At 52.4% G+C, this 16,866-nt stretch overlaps 1 protein-coding gene across 1 annotated transcript in view; it reads left to right on the top strand.

Annotated features, from left to right (window-relative positions):
• The window catches only part of Il21r (interleukin 21 receptor), a 28,941-nt gene extending 14,942 nt beyond the window's left edge, over window positions 1-13,999 (top strand). The window contains exons 2-9 of the mRNA XM_052199709.1: window positions 2,736-2,798; window positions 5,587-5,689; window positions 7,222-7,421; window positions 8,391-8,545; window positions 9,217-9,394; window positions 10,095-10,191; window positions 11,066-11,150; window positions 12,667-13,999. Coding sequence (XP_052055669.1) covers window positions 2,750-2,798; window positions 5,587-5,689; window positions 7,222-7,421; window positions 8,391-8,545; window positions 9,217-9,394; window positions 10,095-10,191; window positions 11,066-11,150; window positions 12,667-13,389 — 1,590 coding nt within the window. The 5' untranslated portion in view covers window positions 2,736-2,749 and the 3' untranslated portion in view covers window positions 13,390-13,999. The remainder of the gene's footprint in view (window positions 1-2,735; window positions 2,799-5,586; window positions 5,690-7,221; window positions 7,422-8,390; window positions 8,546-9,216; window positions 9,395-10,094; window positions 10,192-11,065; window positions 11,151-12,666) is intronic.
• The last annotated feature ends 2,867 nt before the right edge of the window (window positions 14,000-16,866 follow it).

The following is a 16,866-nucleotide window of genomic DNA, read 5'->3' as shown; positions in this document are numbered from 1 at the left end:
GAAAACAAAGGAGACCAGCAGGAGTGGGTGTGGCTTACACCTGACACCTGCTCACCACTGGCTGCTCTTAGCTCTGAGATTCAGGGGTAGAAGGTATCTGTTTCAGAGAGGGCAACTGAGGCCCCAATCATCGACAGAAAGATCAGAGATCAGATGAATATGGGCCCCTCTTCCACTTTGCTATGCCAGGAAAAAGCATACAGAAGTATAGCTAACACAGTATGGGGGGGGATAGGGGTCTTTGGGCTTATGTAAATGAAAGGTTTGCATATGGACATCAGATATAACCTGATTCATGTTCTTAATGTCGCCCTCCTATGGTGGCTTGGATCTGAAGTGTTTCCTACAGGTTCGTGTGTTTAAATGCTTGTTCCTACATTTGGGGGTGGAGCCTGGATGAGGAAAGGTCTCTGGGGGTGGGTCTTTGAGGGTGATACCCACCCTGTTTCCTGCCTTGCTCCCTGCTTTGTGGGTCATCACAGTGGGAACTGCCTCTACCAAGCACCCATGTCACCATTCCACCACACCTTCCTGCTGGGACAAGCTGAACCCCCTGAAACCATGAGCCAAGGTACATCTCTAAGAGACGATCAAGGAGTCTGCAGGTTTCTGATAGGCGCCCGGTAAAGCATCAATATCAGGAATCTAGAAATGAGGCCAGGCTGTCGGCCACTTGCTTCCCTGAGCTTGTGTCTTGCCCTATCTGGCCACTGGGGCAGAACACACTGGGACAAGCCAGGCCTGGCTCTGTGCCTCGTCTGTGGACCATGCCGCACTTCAGGGAGCACGTCGTGAGGAGGGCTGCCAATTCAGGGAGCACATCGCGAGGAGGGCTGCCAATTCCGGCAGGCAGAGCAGCTGATGTCTACCTGTGGCTTGTACAGAGCTGTGGTATGGAGTGGAAGAGCAGAAGCTCCTGACAAAGAAAAACAGAAGGATTTCTACTTTCCCTCTGGCTGAGGTGCAACACAGAGTTCTGCTCTCCTGTGGCTTCGGTCACAGGTTTGATACCTTAGAGAGGAGCAGACTTGGGGCAAGTCTCCTATGGTCAGAGCTCACCTCCTCAGAGTGTAATGCAGGGGCAGGGGAGGGGACTTTGCTCAGTCTGATGCTGCAACAAGACACCCGACATGGGGAAATGAGGAGAACATTTATTCAGCTAAGGGTTTGGCGTCTGGGGAGCCCAGGGCCATGGGCACCATCACAGCATGGTGGAGAGCTGTACAGGGAGGCACAGCAGATGCACCAACTTGGATCTCTCTTCCTTCCGTTCCTCGCATGTCCGGCTCCCTGCTTGACTTTCTTTTTCAATGCTGGGGGCAGACACCAGGCACTCACACATGTTTAGGCAAATGCTGGAACACAGAGTTCTGTTCCCATCATGATCTATTTAAAACTCATGAATGCCATCACAGACTCTGCCTTCATGACCTCATGGAATCGGGAATCTAATCCTGATTCCCTCTATTCTATTAAAGAATGGTCTGGGTGTTAAGTTTCAAACACACAAAGGTTTTTGTGGGGAGGGGAGGTGACACAATCATACCACAGGGCTTGTGAAGGCAGGGGCCACCCAAGATCAGTGTTACTCAAAGCAAGTTGAAGTGACATTTTCCATAACATTTCATTCTAATACTGATGTTATAATAATGACTATAACTACAATAGCTAAAGGCTGAAGCAGGAAGTTCAGAAGGTCACGATCAGTCTTGGTTACATAGTTAAGACTGTCTCAAGAAGAGAGGGGTGGGAAGGGGGAAAATACACCCCTGTGGAAAAAGTGTACAGCCATGAGTGTTAATTTTTAGAATGGGGTTGGAATAAAATTAAACATTTATAGAAAAACATTAAATAAAGTAATTTTGAAAGTGAAGCATTTTGGAAGCCCCTTGGGCACACTGCTCTTGCTGTTCTGTTCCAGAACTTTCTGGACTCTTCTAGCTCAGTCATCCCTGCACATGCTGTGTGTCAGAGCCTACGCCCAGCTTTCTCTGCACACTACTTGCTTGAACTGTCACAGAGCTCTAGATAGGCCTTCGTTGCTTCATTTTATGAGACCCAGAGATAGCAAGAGGCTGGCCTGGAGCCACACAGCAGGCCATCTGAACCTTGGTCCTTTATACTGCTTCTTTGAGGATGGTCTGCTAGGCTACTCAATGCTTCTGGATTTGGGGGAATCCCAGGTCCCCCCCCAAATGAAATGTTAGTAGTCTTATTGTGAGGTCTGAAATAGTGTCTAGGAATTCCCTGGGTCTGACCTGATCCATGCATGAGGCACCTTCCTTCAAGGCCCTGGTCCTCACTCCACACAGGATGAGCTGCCCTGCATGAGGCTCCTGGGCAGGTGGTCTCCCTGAGCTAGTGCTTCTATAGGCAAAGGGCAGGAGGAGCCTGGTGTTGTCCTCCTATGGTTACCCTTCTGCCCACAGCATCATCACCCCCTTGATTCTACAGGGGCCCTTGTGCACCTTAGCCAGTCAGGAGCTCTCAGCAACACTGTGTGGTGCCCTGGCTTTCCTCATGTACCACTGCAGGCCATCCTGGGCTTCCAGTTCAAATAAGAATACCCCCTAGTTCCCCCATCGGCTAACCTCATCTTTAGCATTCAACAGGGGTCTTCTTTGTGAGCTTTGGACTAGCTCTTTTGATGTGGCAGGGACTGACCCTGGATGGGGATGCCACTCAGTACATAGTTCCAGCTGGTTCACCACATCTACCACACACTTCTCTTGCAGGTCTGGGACACAGCATGCCACAGGGCCTGGCTGCTCCCTTACTCCTGCTGATTCTCCACGGAGGTAAGTCTCAGCACCATGACTGCAGGATAGATGGGGGCCATCTCCTCCCTCAAAGTTCAGCAGGGCCCACATGGTATTGTAGGCTCCTAGTCATAACTGCTGGCCAGCAACCCACAATCCACAGCCTCTGTTTATTTGACACTAAAGCTGAGTGCCTCGTTTCCAAAGAGCTCTGGTAAACAGAAAGGCTCTCCACTATCATGGGAAGGAAGTCCTGTCCTTGGTCTAACCTCCATTCCTCTTTGTGCAAGACTCTCACTCGGGTCATGAACCCTCACTAGGCTGGAGGAGAAGGGAGGGGGAGATAGAGAAGCCAGAATTCTATTGGGAGTCCTTGAGACGTCAGAACTGCTGGCCAAGAGTCCTGTTTTGAGCCTTCTCCCCAAAGCCAAGAGTCCAGGAGTCCAGAGTCTCCTACCTCAAGAGCCAGGAGATGAGAGGCTGTTCAGGCTGCCCAGGGTGAGGGGAACTTGGCTCTCTGCAGGCTCAGCAACATTTGCTCTGGGTTTTACCGAAATATCCAGTACTTTAGTTCCCGTAGGAAACAGGCGTGACTCTTGATTTCCCTTTCTGTTTATGACACCCTGCTTGTCCTGGAAACCCCTATCATTCCTGCATCGGGGAGAGGGGGTTAGAGGCACTTGTTTTGGAGACTAGAATGTCATCTCCTGATCCTCCTGTGGGAGCCTGACCGTGTTGCCATCAGTGGACAGACAGAGGTCCAGGGAGAACACAGACCCTGTTGTGGCTACCCCATGGGTGGCTGCCTGACTCTTAGGTTTGCCTCGGTCCCGTGGCACTAAGACAAAATCAAAGGAGCAGATGCTTGGGCAGGGTGATGGCCTTGGTGATGTGCTTGTCACTCCAGCATCAGGACCCGTGCTGGGACCCAGCACCTCTGAGAATGCTTGTTATCCTTGCATTGAGGAGGAGGAGGCAGATCCCAGGGGCATGCTGACCAGGCTGCTTAGCTAAATCAGTGAAGTGAGCTCCAGGCTGGGCAAGAGAGCCTATCTCAATAAACAAGGTTGAGGAAGACTGAGAAAGAGCCCTGTCTACAACCTGCATGTATGTGTACATGCATGCACAGGAGCCCACACACAGGGTCAAATGCATATTGTTTGCAGTTCCAGGGCTGGGGGCTCAGTGCAGGAAGCTCTATGCCTGGCAACGTTCAGCCTCTCGCTCCAGTGTGGTGCCAAGCCTATTGTTTTCATGGTGGGAGGCAGGGTGTGGGCAGAGAGAAGTCTGGTCTCTCCAGCCACCCGTAACACCCTAGACCCCCCCAGGAGCTTGGCCTGGTCACTGTATTGCTTTGGAGGCACTGCCTCCTCACATGCTCTGTGGCCTGAGCATTTGATGGAGCACATGCATTCTAAATCTACCAGGGCTCCAGGCACCTGTTGTTCTACTGTTAGTTCATTCATTCATTCATTCATTCATTCATTTTTGAGTTTTTGAGACAAGGTTTTAGCATATAGTTGTAATTCTCCTGCTTCAGCTTACTCTGTCAAGTCTATGTTATTTTGATTTTATAATTAGTTAGATATTTTTCCTTTACCTTTGAGACAGGATCTAGATGTGTAGCCCAGGCTGGTCTTAAACTAGGAATCCACCTGCCTCTGTTCCCCAAATGTTTGGGAAGGTAGATGTGTCCCATGCTGGCTGTACCTGTTATTTGCAAAGGAAACAAATGACTGGGGAGGGGATGGAAGGGGAGAGGGAAGGAGAGAGAGGGAGAGGATGGGGGAGAGGGTGGGGAAGAGGGTGGGGGAAAGGGTGGGGAAGATGGGAAGGGGAGAGGGAGGGGCCAGAGGATGGAGGAGACTGAGGAGAGAGGATGGGAAGAAGGAGGGGAGAGGAAGGGAAGGGGGAGGGGAGAGGAGGAGGAGAGGATGGAGGAGAGGGAGGGGAGAGGAAGGGGAGGGGGAGGGGAGAGGAGGAGGAGAGGATGGGGAGAGGGAGGGGAGAGAAAGGGGAGGGGGAGGGGAGAGGAGGAGGAGAGGATGGGGAAGAGGGAGGGGAGAGGAAGGGGAGAGGGAGGGGAGAAGAGGAGGAGAGGATGGGGGAGAGGGAGGGGAGAGAAAGGGGAGGGGGAGGGGAGAGGAGGAGGAGAGGATGGGGGAGAGGGAGGGGAGAGGAGGAGAGGATGGGGGAGAGGGAGGGGAGAGAAAGGGGAGGGGAGGGGAGAGGAGGAGGAGAGGATGGGGAGCCGGAGGAGAGAGGATAGGGAGAAGGAGGGGAGAGGAAGGGGAGGGGGAGGGGAGAGGAGGAGGAAGGATGGGGGAGAGGGAGGGGAGAGGGTGGGAGAGAGGTGGCTCTTCCAGCCCAGCATCTGCTGCAGCATTCACCTTGGCAGCCATGTTGTCGTCGGCAGCGGCACAGTCAACTCTTTTGCAAACTGCCGAAGTCTTCTCCACTCTTTCACCATCTTCCTTAACCCCTCCCCTCCCAGACAAGGCTATGAGCTCCTGACCCTACGTCACTCACCCTGACCTTGGGGATTTATCTGTTCCTCTGCCTATAGTGGGTTCAGAGGGTTAGCCCTATGAGGGACAGTGGTCTTGGAACCAAATATGGGGCCAGTTTCACATTAGAAGACTCTCATCACCATGACTAGTCTTGAAATGCTGGAATTTACACAAAGAATTCTGGATGACAAGTGTCCCTGTGTCCCAGGATTTCATGCCAACCTGTTACTCTGCCCAAGCTTGCCCTCAGCCTCACATGACCTGCCAAGGCCTTTCCACTGTGTCTCATCCAAAGGGGCCTCTCTGTTACCCTCCAGGCTGGAGCTGCCTGGACCTCACCTGCTACACGGACTACCTCTGTACTGTCACCTGTGTCCTGGAGACGCGGAACCCCAGCCCCAGCACACTCAGCCTCACCTGGTGAGTAGCCATGCCTCCAGGCCCTGGGGAGCTGTTCCGAGAGGGCAACAGGATGTGGAGGGGCTGCCTACTGAGCCCTGAGCCTAGCTAACCAACAGGCATGCTCAGTAGGAAGCATAGCTGCAAGCAAGGGCCCGCCCCTTCCGCCAGCAATGCCAGTCACTGAGACTGTGAGCTGTGAGCAAGGTCGCCACCATACAGATGACCAAGCTCACAGGACTCACTTGGAACACACAAATGGGAGGCTGTAGTATGACTCGCTTTCCCTCATAGACATTCCTGGGTTGGCAGCCCTGGGATGGCCAGTTCCCAGTGTCCTTCTAAGCACTGAGTAAGCGCTGTATCCTCGCCATGAATAAACTTGAAATTAGTGCTACTATGTTCCAGTCGAGGACACTGAAGGTCAGTGAGGTTTAGTCACTGGCCCAAATTCTCATAGCCAGTGTGCTCACGATCCCACACCCTGCTTTAGAGTAGAGACCACGTGACCTTTGGGCATTCATCCACTTCAAACAAAGTTTTTTTGCCAGACATGTTGTAGGGGCTGAGGACCCAAACAAGACTCGATACTGCAGGGCAGGGAGTCAGGGATGCTCAGGTGGGCTGGCCAGGGCATCCACAGCTGCAGGCACAGCACGTGCAAAGGTCATGGGGGAGCAAGCGCTTCGAGTGTCGGCTCTTGCTTCCGGTGCCACCTGACTGTGACCTGAGCCAAGTAAGCCAGAGCGAGGGAAAATAGGAGACACGGACGTCGGTGGCTGTGCAGGAGCCATCTGTGTGGCATGGGGAAGGGCAGCTGGTGGCAGGGAGCTTCGAAGGCCTCTCCGGCTCCCACACTGAGAGGGCTGGAGCTCAGAGAGAGTGGAGGGGGAGCAGTACCTTCAGACAGCCCTTAGAGTGCTCGAGACTGGAGGCTTCCTTGGAGAAGACTGTTCAGCAAGGTTTGAATTAGAGGAAATTCAGTGAAGGACTGAGTAAGGTGGCAGACTGGTCCTGGAGGGTGGGTTCATGTTCAGGAAGAAAGAAAATAAACCTCTGTGGATTTCTATGTTTACTCTAAAACCCATCCTTTTTTGCCTTTTAAGTGAAACTTAAAAAGCCAGAGCATTTCCCACTACCCTATCTGACCAAAGTTCCTGGACGATCCGTCAGAATGGGGAACTAAGATTCACTCGCCCCCAGTGCAGAGCTGCTCAGTGGTGGAGGGCGGAAAGGAGAGAAAACCTGCTCCAGGCCCCCTGTAGCTCAGCAGTCTACCCACTGAGCCTGTCAGGGAGGGGTTTAGGCCCAAATTCCCAAAGCTGGGAGCTGCTGCCCTGGGCAAGATAGTGAGCGTGTGGTTCACTAAAGTATACAAGCCATGTCTGGCTGAACACAGATGTCAGATGCCGTAGGGAGGGGACTGTCCCTGGCAGAGGGGCTACTTGGACCGTGACCGTCAGCCCTACCTCGAGTCCTCAGCCTCATGCTTTGAATTACCGTCTGGCCCTGGGCACTGTCCCCAGCCATGACTGTCTACTCTGTCCCCGAAGGCAAGATGAATATGAGGAACTTCAGGACCAAGAGACCTCCTGCAGCCTGCACAGGTCTGGCCACAACACCACACATATAGGGTACACGTGCCGTATGCGCTTGTCTCAATTCATGTCCGATGATGTTTTCATTGTCAACATGGTGGACCAGTCTGGCAACAACTCCCAAGAGTGTGGCAGCTTCATCCTGGCTGACAGCAGTGAGTACCATGGGCCCGAAGCAGAGGGTGACCTCTGACCTCAATGCAAGCTTTTCTCATGCTGCCAAAATCTACTGTCTTTGGCGTGTCCCTTTAAAATGCATGGTTTTTAGCCTGGGTGTGATGCTTTGATATGGGATTTGGGCTAAAGGCCCATGAAGAACGTTAGAGGCTTGCACAGGTGCAGGGCGGCACCCCACTTAGCCCTCTGTCTCTGCCTCACCTTGAACAAGGTTTACCTTGTAAAGACCCTTTTATACATGACCCCCTAGGATTTTGCTCCTAGAATGAGCATCAGCCAGCTAACATGGAATCCTCTCAGCTAGATGGGAGGGGCCTAAAGTTAGGAAGGCCCCAGGATGGACTCAGCTGTAGCTGTAACCTAGGCTGGGCAAAGGAGGGATCTGGGGCAGGCAGCAGCTTTGGTGCACGGCAGCATGTGTATCTGTATATACATAAATACATATGAATAGTATATGCTTATATGTATGCATCTCTGTGTGGTGGTATGGGACCTCTTCTTTAGGAGAAAAATCGAGAGCCACAGAATCCAGTGGGCTCCGTGCTTAGGAAGTTTCTGCCTTAGGCACTAATATTAGACCTTAAGACACTTCCCTCCACCATCTGGATTCCAAGCTTTTGCTTTTCTGCTTTTTCTCTTTCTTTGCTACCAAGAAAGGACAGAGGATCTTGGTCTGTATGCCTATCCCCAGCTGGGCTGGGCTGGGCTTGAGTCCTGACTCTGCCTTTAAGCCTGGGAGTTGTTCTTTCCTTCCCTAGTGTCCCCAGTCCTGGGTCACTGTTTCAGTCACCTGCCTACAGTGAATAGGTCAATTTCAAGCAAACAGGGGCTGTAACCAGGGAGTGCTTCGTTCAAAGCCATCCAGTGGCCTTTGGGGACTGGGGGAGGGGAAACTCCGCTGCCTGCAGATTCTTACCCTGTTTCATCTTTCTGGATCTTCCTCCAAGTCAAGCCAGCTCCCCCCGTGAATGTGACTGTGACCTTCTCAGGACGATATGATATCTCTTGGGACTCTGCTTATGAAGAGCCCTCTAACTACGTGCTGAGAGGCAAGCTACAATATGAGCTGCAGTACTGGAACCTCAGAGACCCCTATGCTGTGGTGAGATGGCAGGGCGTTGGGGTGGGAGCTACAGGGGTATCCAGGCAGGTCCCAGCATAGCAGTGCAAGGAACAGGGTTTAGCATTCCTTCCTAGCATGCAACCCTCTCCTTCCTTCTTCCCGGGCCAGGGAACTCCTCACTGCATCCCCACCTGGACTATTTCCTTACAGTCCACTTCAGTCACAGTGGGGCAAGTTTGGGAGCATTTCGCTTACTTTGAGTGTGAAGGCTACTTAAGAGTGCACAGCTGGAGGTTTCTAGAATGGCACACTGTTTAGACAGAGATTGAATGGTCCTGAGTGAAGATTTCCATAAAGGGCATCATCCAGAATGTTCCTGGGGAGACATTTATAGCCATCCATTGACAAGATGGCTGTAACTAGGGACTTCCAAAAAGGTCCACTGTTAAACATGTCCTATGTCATTTGAGACAGGGAGCCCCAGGGCTCACTGTCTATGAAGCTTCTAGTTAAGGGCATGTAGAGGTATCCATGGTTGCTCCCAAGACATTGATGGTTGGTGGTTGCCACAGAGAGGGAGCTTTTTCTCTAGGCAGATCTAGTCAGGGGTATGTGCTCCTTGTGGGGCCTGCCTGCTGTGACCCCAGTGGAAGGACTCTGTGCTCTACTGAAGACCTGAATAACTACAGAGTGTCCTGCTCCTTATGCAGAGGCCGGTGACCAAGCTGATCTCAGTGGACTCAAGAAACATCTCTCTTCTCCCTGAAGAGTTCCACAAAGATTCTAGCTACCAGCTGCAGGTGCGGGCAGCACCTCAGCCAGGCACTTTATTCAGGGGGACCTGGAGTGAGTGGAGTGACCCTGTCATCTTTCAGACCCAGGCTGAGGGTAAGTGTGATGCTGGTAGGACACCCCACTCCTGGTACTAAATCTTGTCCTGCTGCTGCTTCACAAACCCTAAGATTCCTAGCATGGCTGGAAGGTTTGTGCCCAGTTGTTCATCCCCAGTTACAACCACTCATCATTGTGAGGGAGGCTGCTTCTTCTGATGGTGCATTTGACTCCTAACTCTGAAGGGAAAGCCATTGCCCCATTTTAGAGAAGAGGAAACTAAGGCTTGGAGAGATGGAATTCCAGTCAAGATCATACTTGACTAGAATAAGAATAAAATACCTGATTTAATCAATTTAATAGAGTAAAGTGTTATTTTAGCTTATGGTTTCAGAAGGTTTGTCTCATGATGGCAAAGCCCTGTTGCATTGTGGGGAGCTTTGATTGTGGTGGTTAGGACATAAAGATGGAGAAAGGGCTGAGATGCCAATATCCTTTCAGTGTGTCTCTAATGGCCTAACCTCCTCCCACTAGACCCTAACTTCTAAATGTCCCACCATCTTCCAGTAGCATCCCAGGCTGGGACCATACCTTTGACATAGGAGTCTTTGGGGTCATTTCACACCCACACTCTAAAGGGAGGGATTATAACCCAGCTTCCTTCCAGCCCTCCGCTCCACCCCACCATCCCCAGCACACCTACCCATGTACTTCTGGGGGACTCTTCTGTTGGACCCATGGTTTGCTCTCTGTGCAGAGCCCGAGGCAGGCTGGGACCCTCACATGCTGCTGCTCCTGGCTGTCTTGATCCTTGTCCTGGTTTTCTTGGGTCTGAAGATCCACCCGCCTTGGAGGTGAGGCCAGGGGCTCAGGGAGGCAGAGAAGGGGGTCAGCCTGGGTCACAGCCTCTCTAGCCAAGACCTCCTCTGGCCAGGGGACTTGGTGAGAGCACTGACACTAATGAACAGTGTGTGTTCTATATGTAGACACTGTGCAGAACTTCTGCCCCAGGTCCATTGGCTGCGCTGTGAGCTTGGCACACTCCAGATGCCCTAACTCTTCAAATGGGGGAAACTGAAACCCAGAGCAGTCAAGCTACTTGCCCACAGTCACACAACTATGAAGTAGTGAGGGTGGAGTAGACACTTTGTGTTCTTTGTGGAGACTTCAGTTGTAACTTTGTCTCGGGAATGACTTTGAGGAGGAGGGGATAATCATCCATCCCCTCCTCAGCCCTCTGTTTGAGCTGGAAGGTGGGCTGCTGTGATCTGTTTTATATACAGGACCGCTGGTCTGTGTGCCACTGAGAGGGCGTGGCAGGCGAGTCCTTTGATAAGTGACAGAGGGGGCCTCTGCACACACTGCTGGCTGTGGTCCCCTCCAGTGAGATTCTCAAAGATGGGCAGAGAGAATCTGTACGGGAAATGTCAGGGTGGCAATAACAGCTCATGGTGGCAGCCTGGGCCTCTCTCTAAGTGCCAACCCATCATGGCAGATGAGGAGGAAGTCGAGGCCCCAGAGGGTAGCATGTGCCCAGGCCACAATAGATGGCAGAGGCAGGAACTTGAACATCTGCAGGAAGCTTGGGGGTGAGGGTGACTGCTGCTTCCGTTTTACTGATGGGTGGGCAGGACAACGCCTGGCAGTAGAAATTGTTGCTTCTGTGGGAGAGAGGCCAGACCACCTACTTACTGTCACACAGACTTTGCCCACTCCCTTTCTTCACAGGCTGTGGAAGAAGGTATGGGCACCAGTGCCCACCCCTGAGAGTTTCTTCCAGCCCCTGTACAGGGAGCACAGTGGCAACTTCAAGGTGAGCCATCTTGGATGCACCCTCTGGATCGTTTGCCCTTTGGGGGAACCCTACCAACCCTAACCCTGACTCCAAGACCACTCTGTGAGCCCAGAGCCCAACCTGACCTAGAACCAGTCCTCAGTTTCCCTATTCTGCCAGGTGTGAGCTTGCTCTTAGACTTACATATCATGATGTATTTCCAGCTTAGAGTTATAGTGGGCAAACTGGGTGGCTCTGGGGGCATGAGCTGGGTGCCTGGGGTTCCTAGGGTGGCCTTGTTCTGGGGTGGAGAGAAAATCCTGCCTAGGAAGGACCTGACCTACCCCACAATGCATCCCAAAGTACAGCTGCCACCACTGTCATTTCAGAGTGCCTGCCAGCCCTGCTGTGCAAACCCACCGGGGCAGGAGGCACTGAAGAGAGCGTGTGTTATGAGGATTGGGGACCTGGAGCCATCCATGGAAGTCAGAACACCCAAGGAACACCTGCTGTGCGCCTGGCCTGCAGTCTGACCTTTACAGTAGTTCCTGCTGTGGCTTCCCAGCAATCCCGGGTCTAGGAGGAGATCTAGGCTCAGAGTGGCCAATGGTCATTTCAGAGCAGGGCACACATGCCTTCCTTACCCCTGAAGCATCAGCACTGCTGCCTGCTGTGTGCTGTGGCTGATGATCTTGTGTGACAAGCACTGTCAACAAACAAATATTACCTGACTTAATCCTCAAGACACTGGGTCCTTTCTGTAGATGTGTGAAGCAACAGAGAGGGCAAGGGTCTAGCTCAAGGCCACACAGCTAAGGAGTGACTCCAGGCAGGGGTACAGGGATGTAGTGGTTCTGAGATTTGTTTTTTGAGGGGGCATTTTCAGAACTGGGGTCCTACTCTACAGGGTGGTCTCTGCCAATGCAATAGAGTCTCTCTTATCATAAGCAATATCCCGGCGGGGCCACTATCTCCAGTCCAGCATCCCTGAAGGCCTTTCTACATGGCTTGTTACTAATTCATTCCACCTATAAACATTTATGGTATACCTACTGTGTGCCAGGTACTGAGGACACAGTTGTGAGCAGGGCTCACTCCTGGCTGAGTGTTTACTCTAGTGTGGACACACAAGCAAAAACATGTTGGGAAGTGTCAGGAGACAGAGTAGAGGCTGGGCCACTTAGACCTCAGGCCCTCCCTGCACATGTCCTCAAGGCCTTAGGATTTAGGAACCTGGTCCCAGCGCCCAACTGTTCCTTGACTGGGGCACTGTAATTAGTGTGATATGAGATATGAGACCAAGGACAGTCAGTCTTTACTGAGGGTGGGGACAAGGGCTCTGAATGAGGACAGTATTGGGAACCCACTGGGCAGGGGTTCACAGACATTTTGGTTTCTCTCTCTCTCTCTCTCTCTCTCTCTCTCTCTCTCTGTTTTCTTGTTCCTCTGCTTTTCCCATCTCTGGCTTGTCTCTGTGCCCCCCTGTCTTTGACTCTATCAGTTCACACCCAACCTGGTCATCCCCAGCCCATGACTGTGTGTTTCTTTCTCATAGAAATGGGTTAATACCCCTTTCACGGCCTCCAGTGTGGAGTTGGTGCCACAGAATCCCACAACAACATCAGTCTTACATCTGTCATCATATCCAGCCAAGGGGAAGAAGTTCCTGGGGCCTCCGGGTCTGGAAGAGCAACTGGAGTGTGATGGAATGTCTGAGCCTGGTCACTGGTGCATAATCCCCTTGGCAGCTGGTCAAGGGGTCTCAGCCTACAGTGAGGAGAGAGACCGGCCGTATGGTCTGGTGTCCATTGACACAGTGACCGTGGGGGATGCAGAGGGCCTGTGTGTCTGGCCCTGTAGCTGTGAGGATGATGGATATCCAGCTGTGAACCTGGATGCTGGCCGAGTGTCTGGCCCTAATGGAGAGGATCTGCTCTTGGTCACAGACCCTGCTTTTCTGTCTTGCGGCTGTGTCTCAGGTAGTGGCCTCAGGCCAGGAGGCTCCCCCGGCAGCCTGCTGGACAGGTTGAGGCTGCCATTTGCCAAGGAAGGGGACTGGACCGCAGGCCCACCCTGGAGAACTGGGTCCCCAGGAGGGGCCTCTGAGAGTGAGGCAGGTTCACCTCCTGGTCTGGACATGGACACGTTTGACAGCGGCTTTGCAGGTTCAGACTGTGGCAGCCCTGTGGAGACTGATGAAGGACCCCCTCGAAGCTATCTCCGCCAGTGGGTGGTCAGGACCCCTCCGCCTGTGGACAGTGGAGCCCAGAGCAGCTAGCATATGGCAATCAGCTATAATGAGAAGAGGCCTGTGCCTGTGAATGAGCGTCTGCCTGTGATTTCCTGGTAGGCCTCTGAGCCTGACATTTACAGTGTGTGTGTGTGTGTGTGTGTGTGTGTGTGTGTGTGTGACTTGGGTGTGTGTTAGCACATCCATGTTGAGGTTTGGTCTATTGCTATGCATTGTAATGCTAAATTCTGTACCCAAAGTTTTAGACCTACGAGTGAATTCTTATGTTTACAAACGTTTGCTGTGTAAGTCTTGTTCCCTAATTTAATACCATCGGTTAAATAAAATTGGCTACAACCAATTACTGGAGGGATTAGAGGAAGGTGGGTTTTGAGTTACCTGTTTGGAGGTAGAGAAGAAATAGAGAGGAGAGACCAAGAGGAGAAGGAAGAAAGAGAGGAGAGGAGAGGGGAGGGGAGGGGAAGGGAGGGGAGAGGAGGGGAGGAAGCCACCATGAGGGGAGAGGGACCATGAGCACAGGTCAGGAGAAACAGCGAGCATCTGGGGTACACTGCTGGGGAGGTAGCCAAGCCAGCAGTTAGAAGACTAAATTAGGGGTGACCTCCAGTAATTGTCACAGCCAAATAAAATAACCATAGCCGAGCCTCGTTTATTTGGACACTAGTCAGGGACAAGTTTAAATTGGTTGTACCACACATCCATTTGTGGGCAATGCCTGTGCATGTCCAGTGTTTGTTGTCATGCCTGTATGTGTGTGCCTGCGCTCACATGTGTATGCATGAGTGTAGATGCCTCTTAGACAGGAGCCTCTGGCTCCTCCCCGGCAGACCTGTGGGGTGGCCACACTCTGGGTCAAGAGATTGGTCAGAGTGCTGGCCCTGGGGCACTACCACGGAGCTGAACCCTCCCAGGGGACATCTCCAGGACCTATGAAGTCCCGACTACCTTTTCTCCCCAGGCAGGGGATGGAGTGAGCCTACAGTACCCATTGGAATGAGGAGATTTGGGGGGAACCTAGGGATGTAAGCTGTAAACCCCAGTTCTGGTGGCTTCTTCTGAAAGCCACTTCTGAACTCTGGTGACTTTGCTTGCCTGGACATTAGGAATGTCACGGGTGCCCGGGATCAGCCCTATACAGTCTGCAGCCCCATTCAGCTTCTCGCCTTTTGTGGCTTCTAGGATCAAGGTGCATACTCTGGGGTGAAAGGATATTAAAAAATCAGCCTAAGTCCGCAGCCTGGGTACCTGTGGGGCATCCTCCCGCCAAGGGCACTCAGCAGGATTCTAGGCTGGGACACGCACAGCCTGCTCTCTCAGAAGCAGCTCCACCAACCAAATTGGATTTTCTTTTATTTGTTTGTTTGTTTTTCTGGCTTCTGCTGCCTACTAAAAAGAAAATTCCTGGGAGGCGGTGGTGGCATATACCTCTAATCCTAGCATTTGGGAGGCAGAGCAGGTGTGTGTACAAGGCCAATCTGGTATACAGAATGAGTTCCAGGACAACCTGTGTCAACAAACAAACAAACAAACAAACAACAACAAAAACCAAAAAAACCCCACCAAAAAACAACCAAACAAACCCAAACCACCACAACCACCAAAAATACAAACCAAAATGACAACAAAAAAACCAAACCAAACAGCCAAACAACCAAATAACCTAGAGGAGGAGGAGGAGGAGGAAGAGAATTCTTTTAAGGACCCAGGAAATACTCATCAATTACGAGGCATGGGGAGAGGGTACAGTACCTACAGAACCCTCTGTATGACACCCACAGAGGGCAGGGGACCCAAAGGAGCCATCAGGAAGCAGCTCTGGCTCTGTAGCCAGTACCTGTCTCCCCCTTACCCTCGGTGCCATGTTTATCCTAGGGCTTTAGGAGGCTCCCTTGCATCCAGTGATTCTGCATGCTGTATGTCTGCTGTGGGGGGCGGGGGTGACACTAAGACATGCCGGGAGGTATTGGGGAACTCCTCCTCAGTCACCAGAGTACAGTAGGAGCTCCAGGGGGCCGCGATTGCTTAGACCTTGCTGTCTTTCTCTTCTCTCCCTCCTTCATTTCTGTTTCCCTCTTCCCTTCCTTCGTCCTTTCTTCTCAAATGGTCTGCTCTCCCTGCAAGTGTTCACCCCTGAGATGTGGTGTGGAATTGGCAAAACCAGGCAGGGTTGAGGCAACAGAGAGCTTGATCCTGTTCTGGAGCTGGTGGGAAGCCTCCATAGCGGATGGGACTCCAGGCTGCAGCGTCTCCCCTCAGTGACCCAGGAGGAAAGGTTGTCTGTCTGTCTGTCCAATTTGCAGAGCTGGCCTAGAAAGAAATTAGCAGCCGTCTGCTCATTTGCAAGTCAGGGTAGCTGGTAGGGTCACCAAGGGAGTGCATGTGTGCCCTCTGCATCTGACTCAGGGTTGGAAAGTTCTGGAACACTGGTAGTTTCAACAGTGAGGCTGAGCCTAGGACCAGGCTGTGAGAGGCTCAGACCAGCAACCCCACCCCAGCTCTTTCCTGCACGTGCATACAGCCCTACCCGGCTGCGCCCCAGACACTTAAACCAAAGTGTGCTGTGGTTTTCACACACTCTGGGAGCCACAGACTGCAGGTGTTCTTGGCAGCTCTCCAGGGAACCAGCTCGGCCCCTCAGCAGGGAGAGTTCCTGACTGGGGTGTGGGCAGGAAGAACATTCAGAGCTGAGGCCCTAGCCCTCACCAGCTCCATTTTGAAGGGGCCCCTCTTGTGAACAAACATGGATGCGAAGTTGAAGGCAAGATCTGGGTCACTAGTAGTGGGTGATAGGCTGGCGGACGGCTTGAGGGATGGCAGCTGGATGGAGACGCAGAGATGCTGCACAAGAGTGGATGGACCAGCCTATGAAGCTACTGGCTCTGTCTGCTCTCACTTTTGCCCCCAGCCATACACACAACAGGTGCTTAATAAAGCCTGGGGGGTAGCCTGTCATATTTCCAGGATCTCAGCCTCCAGAATGAGATGGTTGGTGAGTGGCATCTTCTGGCTGGGAGGAGCTGGCCAGCTTCTGCTGGGCACCCAGGGCACAAATGTGAGAGGAAGTAGGTAGTGTTTGTCCGACACAGGGAAATGAATAGGACGTGTGATGTGCATCTCTGTTCCAGTGAGGGCCTACAGCAGCCACAGCCAACTGAGAGCAGTGGCTCCCTGTCACATACAGCCAGTTAGAGTCACTAGTAAGATGCTCTGAGAGAAGAAGGCTTCACCCCACACTCTGCAAGCATGCATGGCCAATGCTTGTGCTGGCTGGTTTTGTGTGTCAACTTGACAGAAGCTGGAGGGAGTTATCACAGAGAATGGAGCTTTAGGGTGAGGAAATGCCTCCATTCTCTCAATTAGTGATCAAGGGTGCAGGGCCCCTTGTGGATGGTACCATTTCTGGGCTGGTAGTCTTGGGTTCTATAAGAAAGTAAGCTGAGCAAGCCAGGGGAAGCAAGCCAGTTAGAAACATCCCTCAATGGCCTCTGCATCAGCTCCTGCTTC

This window comes from Apodemus sylvaticus, chromosome 1 (assembly GCF_947179515.1).
Source record: "Apodemus sylvaticus chromosome 1, mApoSyl1.1, whole genome shotgun sequence".
Classification (NCBI taxonomy): Eukaryota; Metazoa; Chordata; class Mammalia; order Rodentia; family Muridae; genus Apodemus; species Apodemus sylvaticus.
Note: the sequence above shows the minus strand (reverse complement) of the source record. Positions and strands in the feature narration are given on the sequence as shown.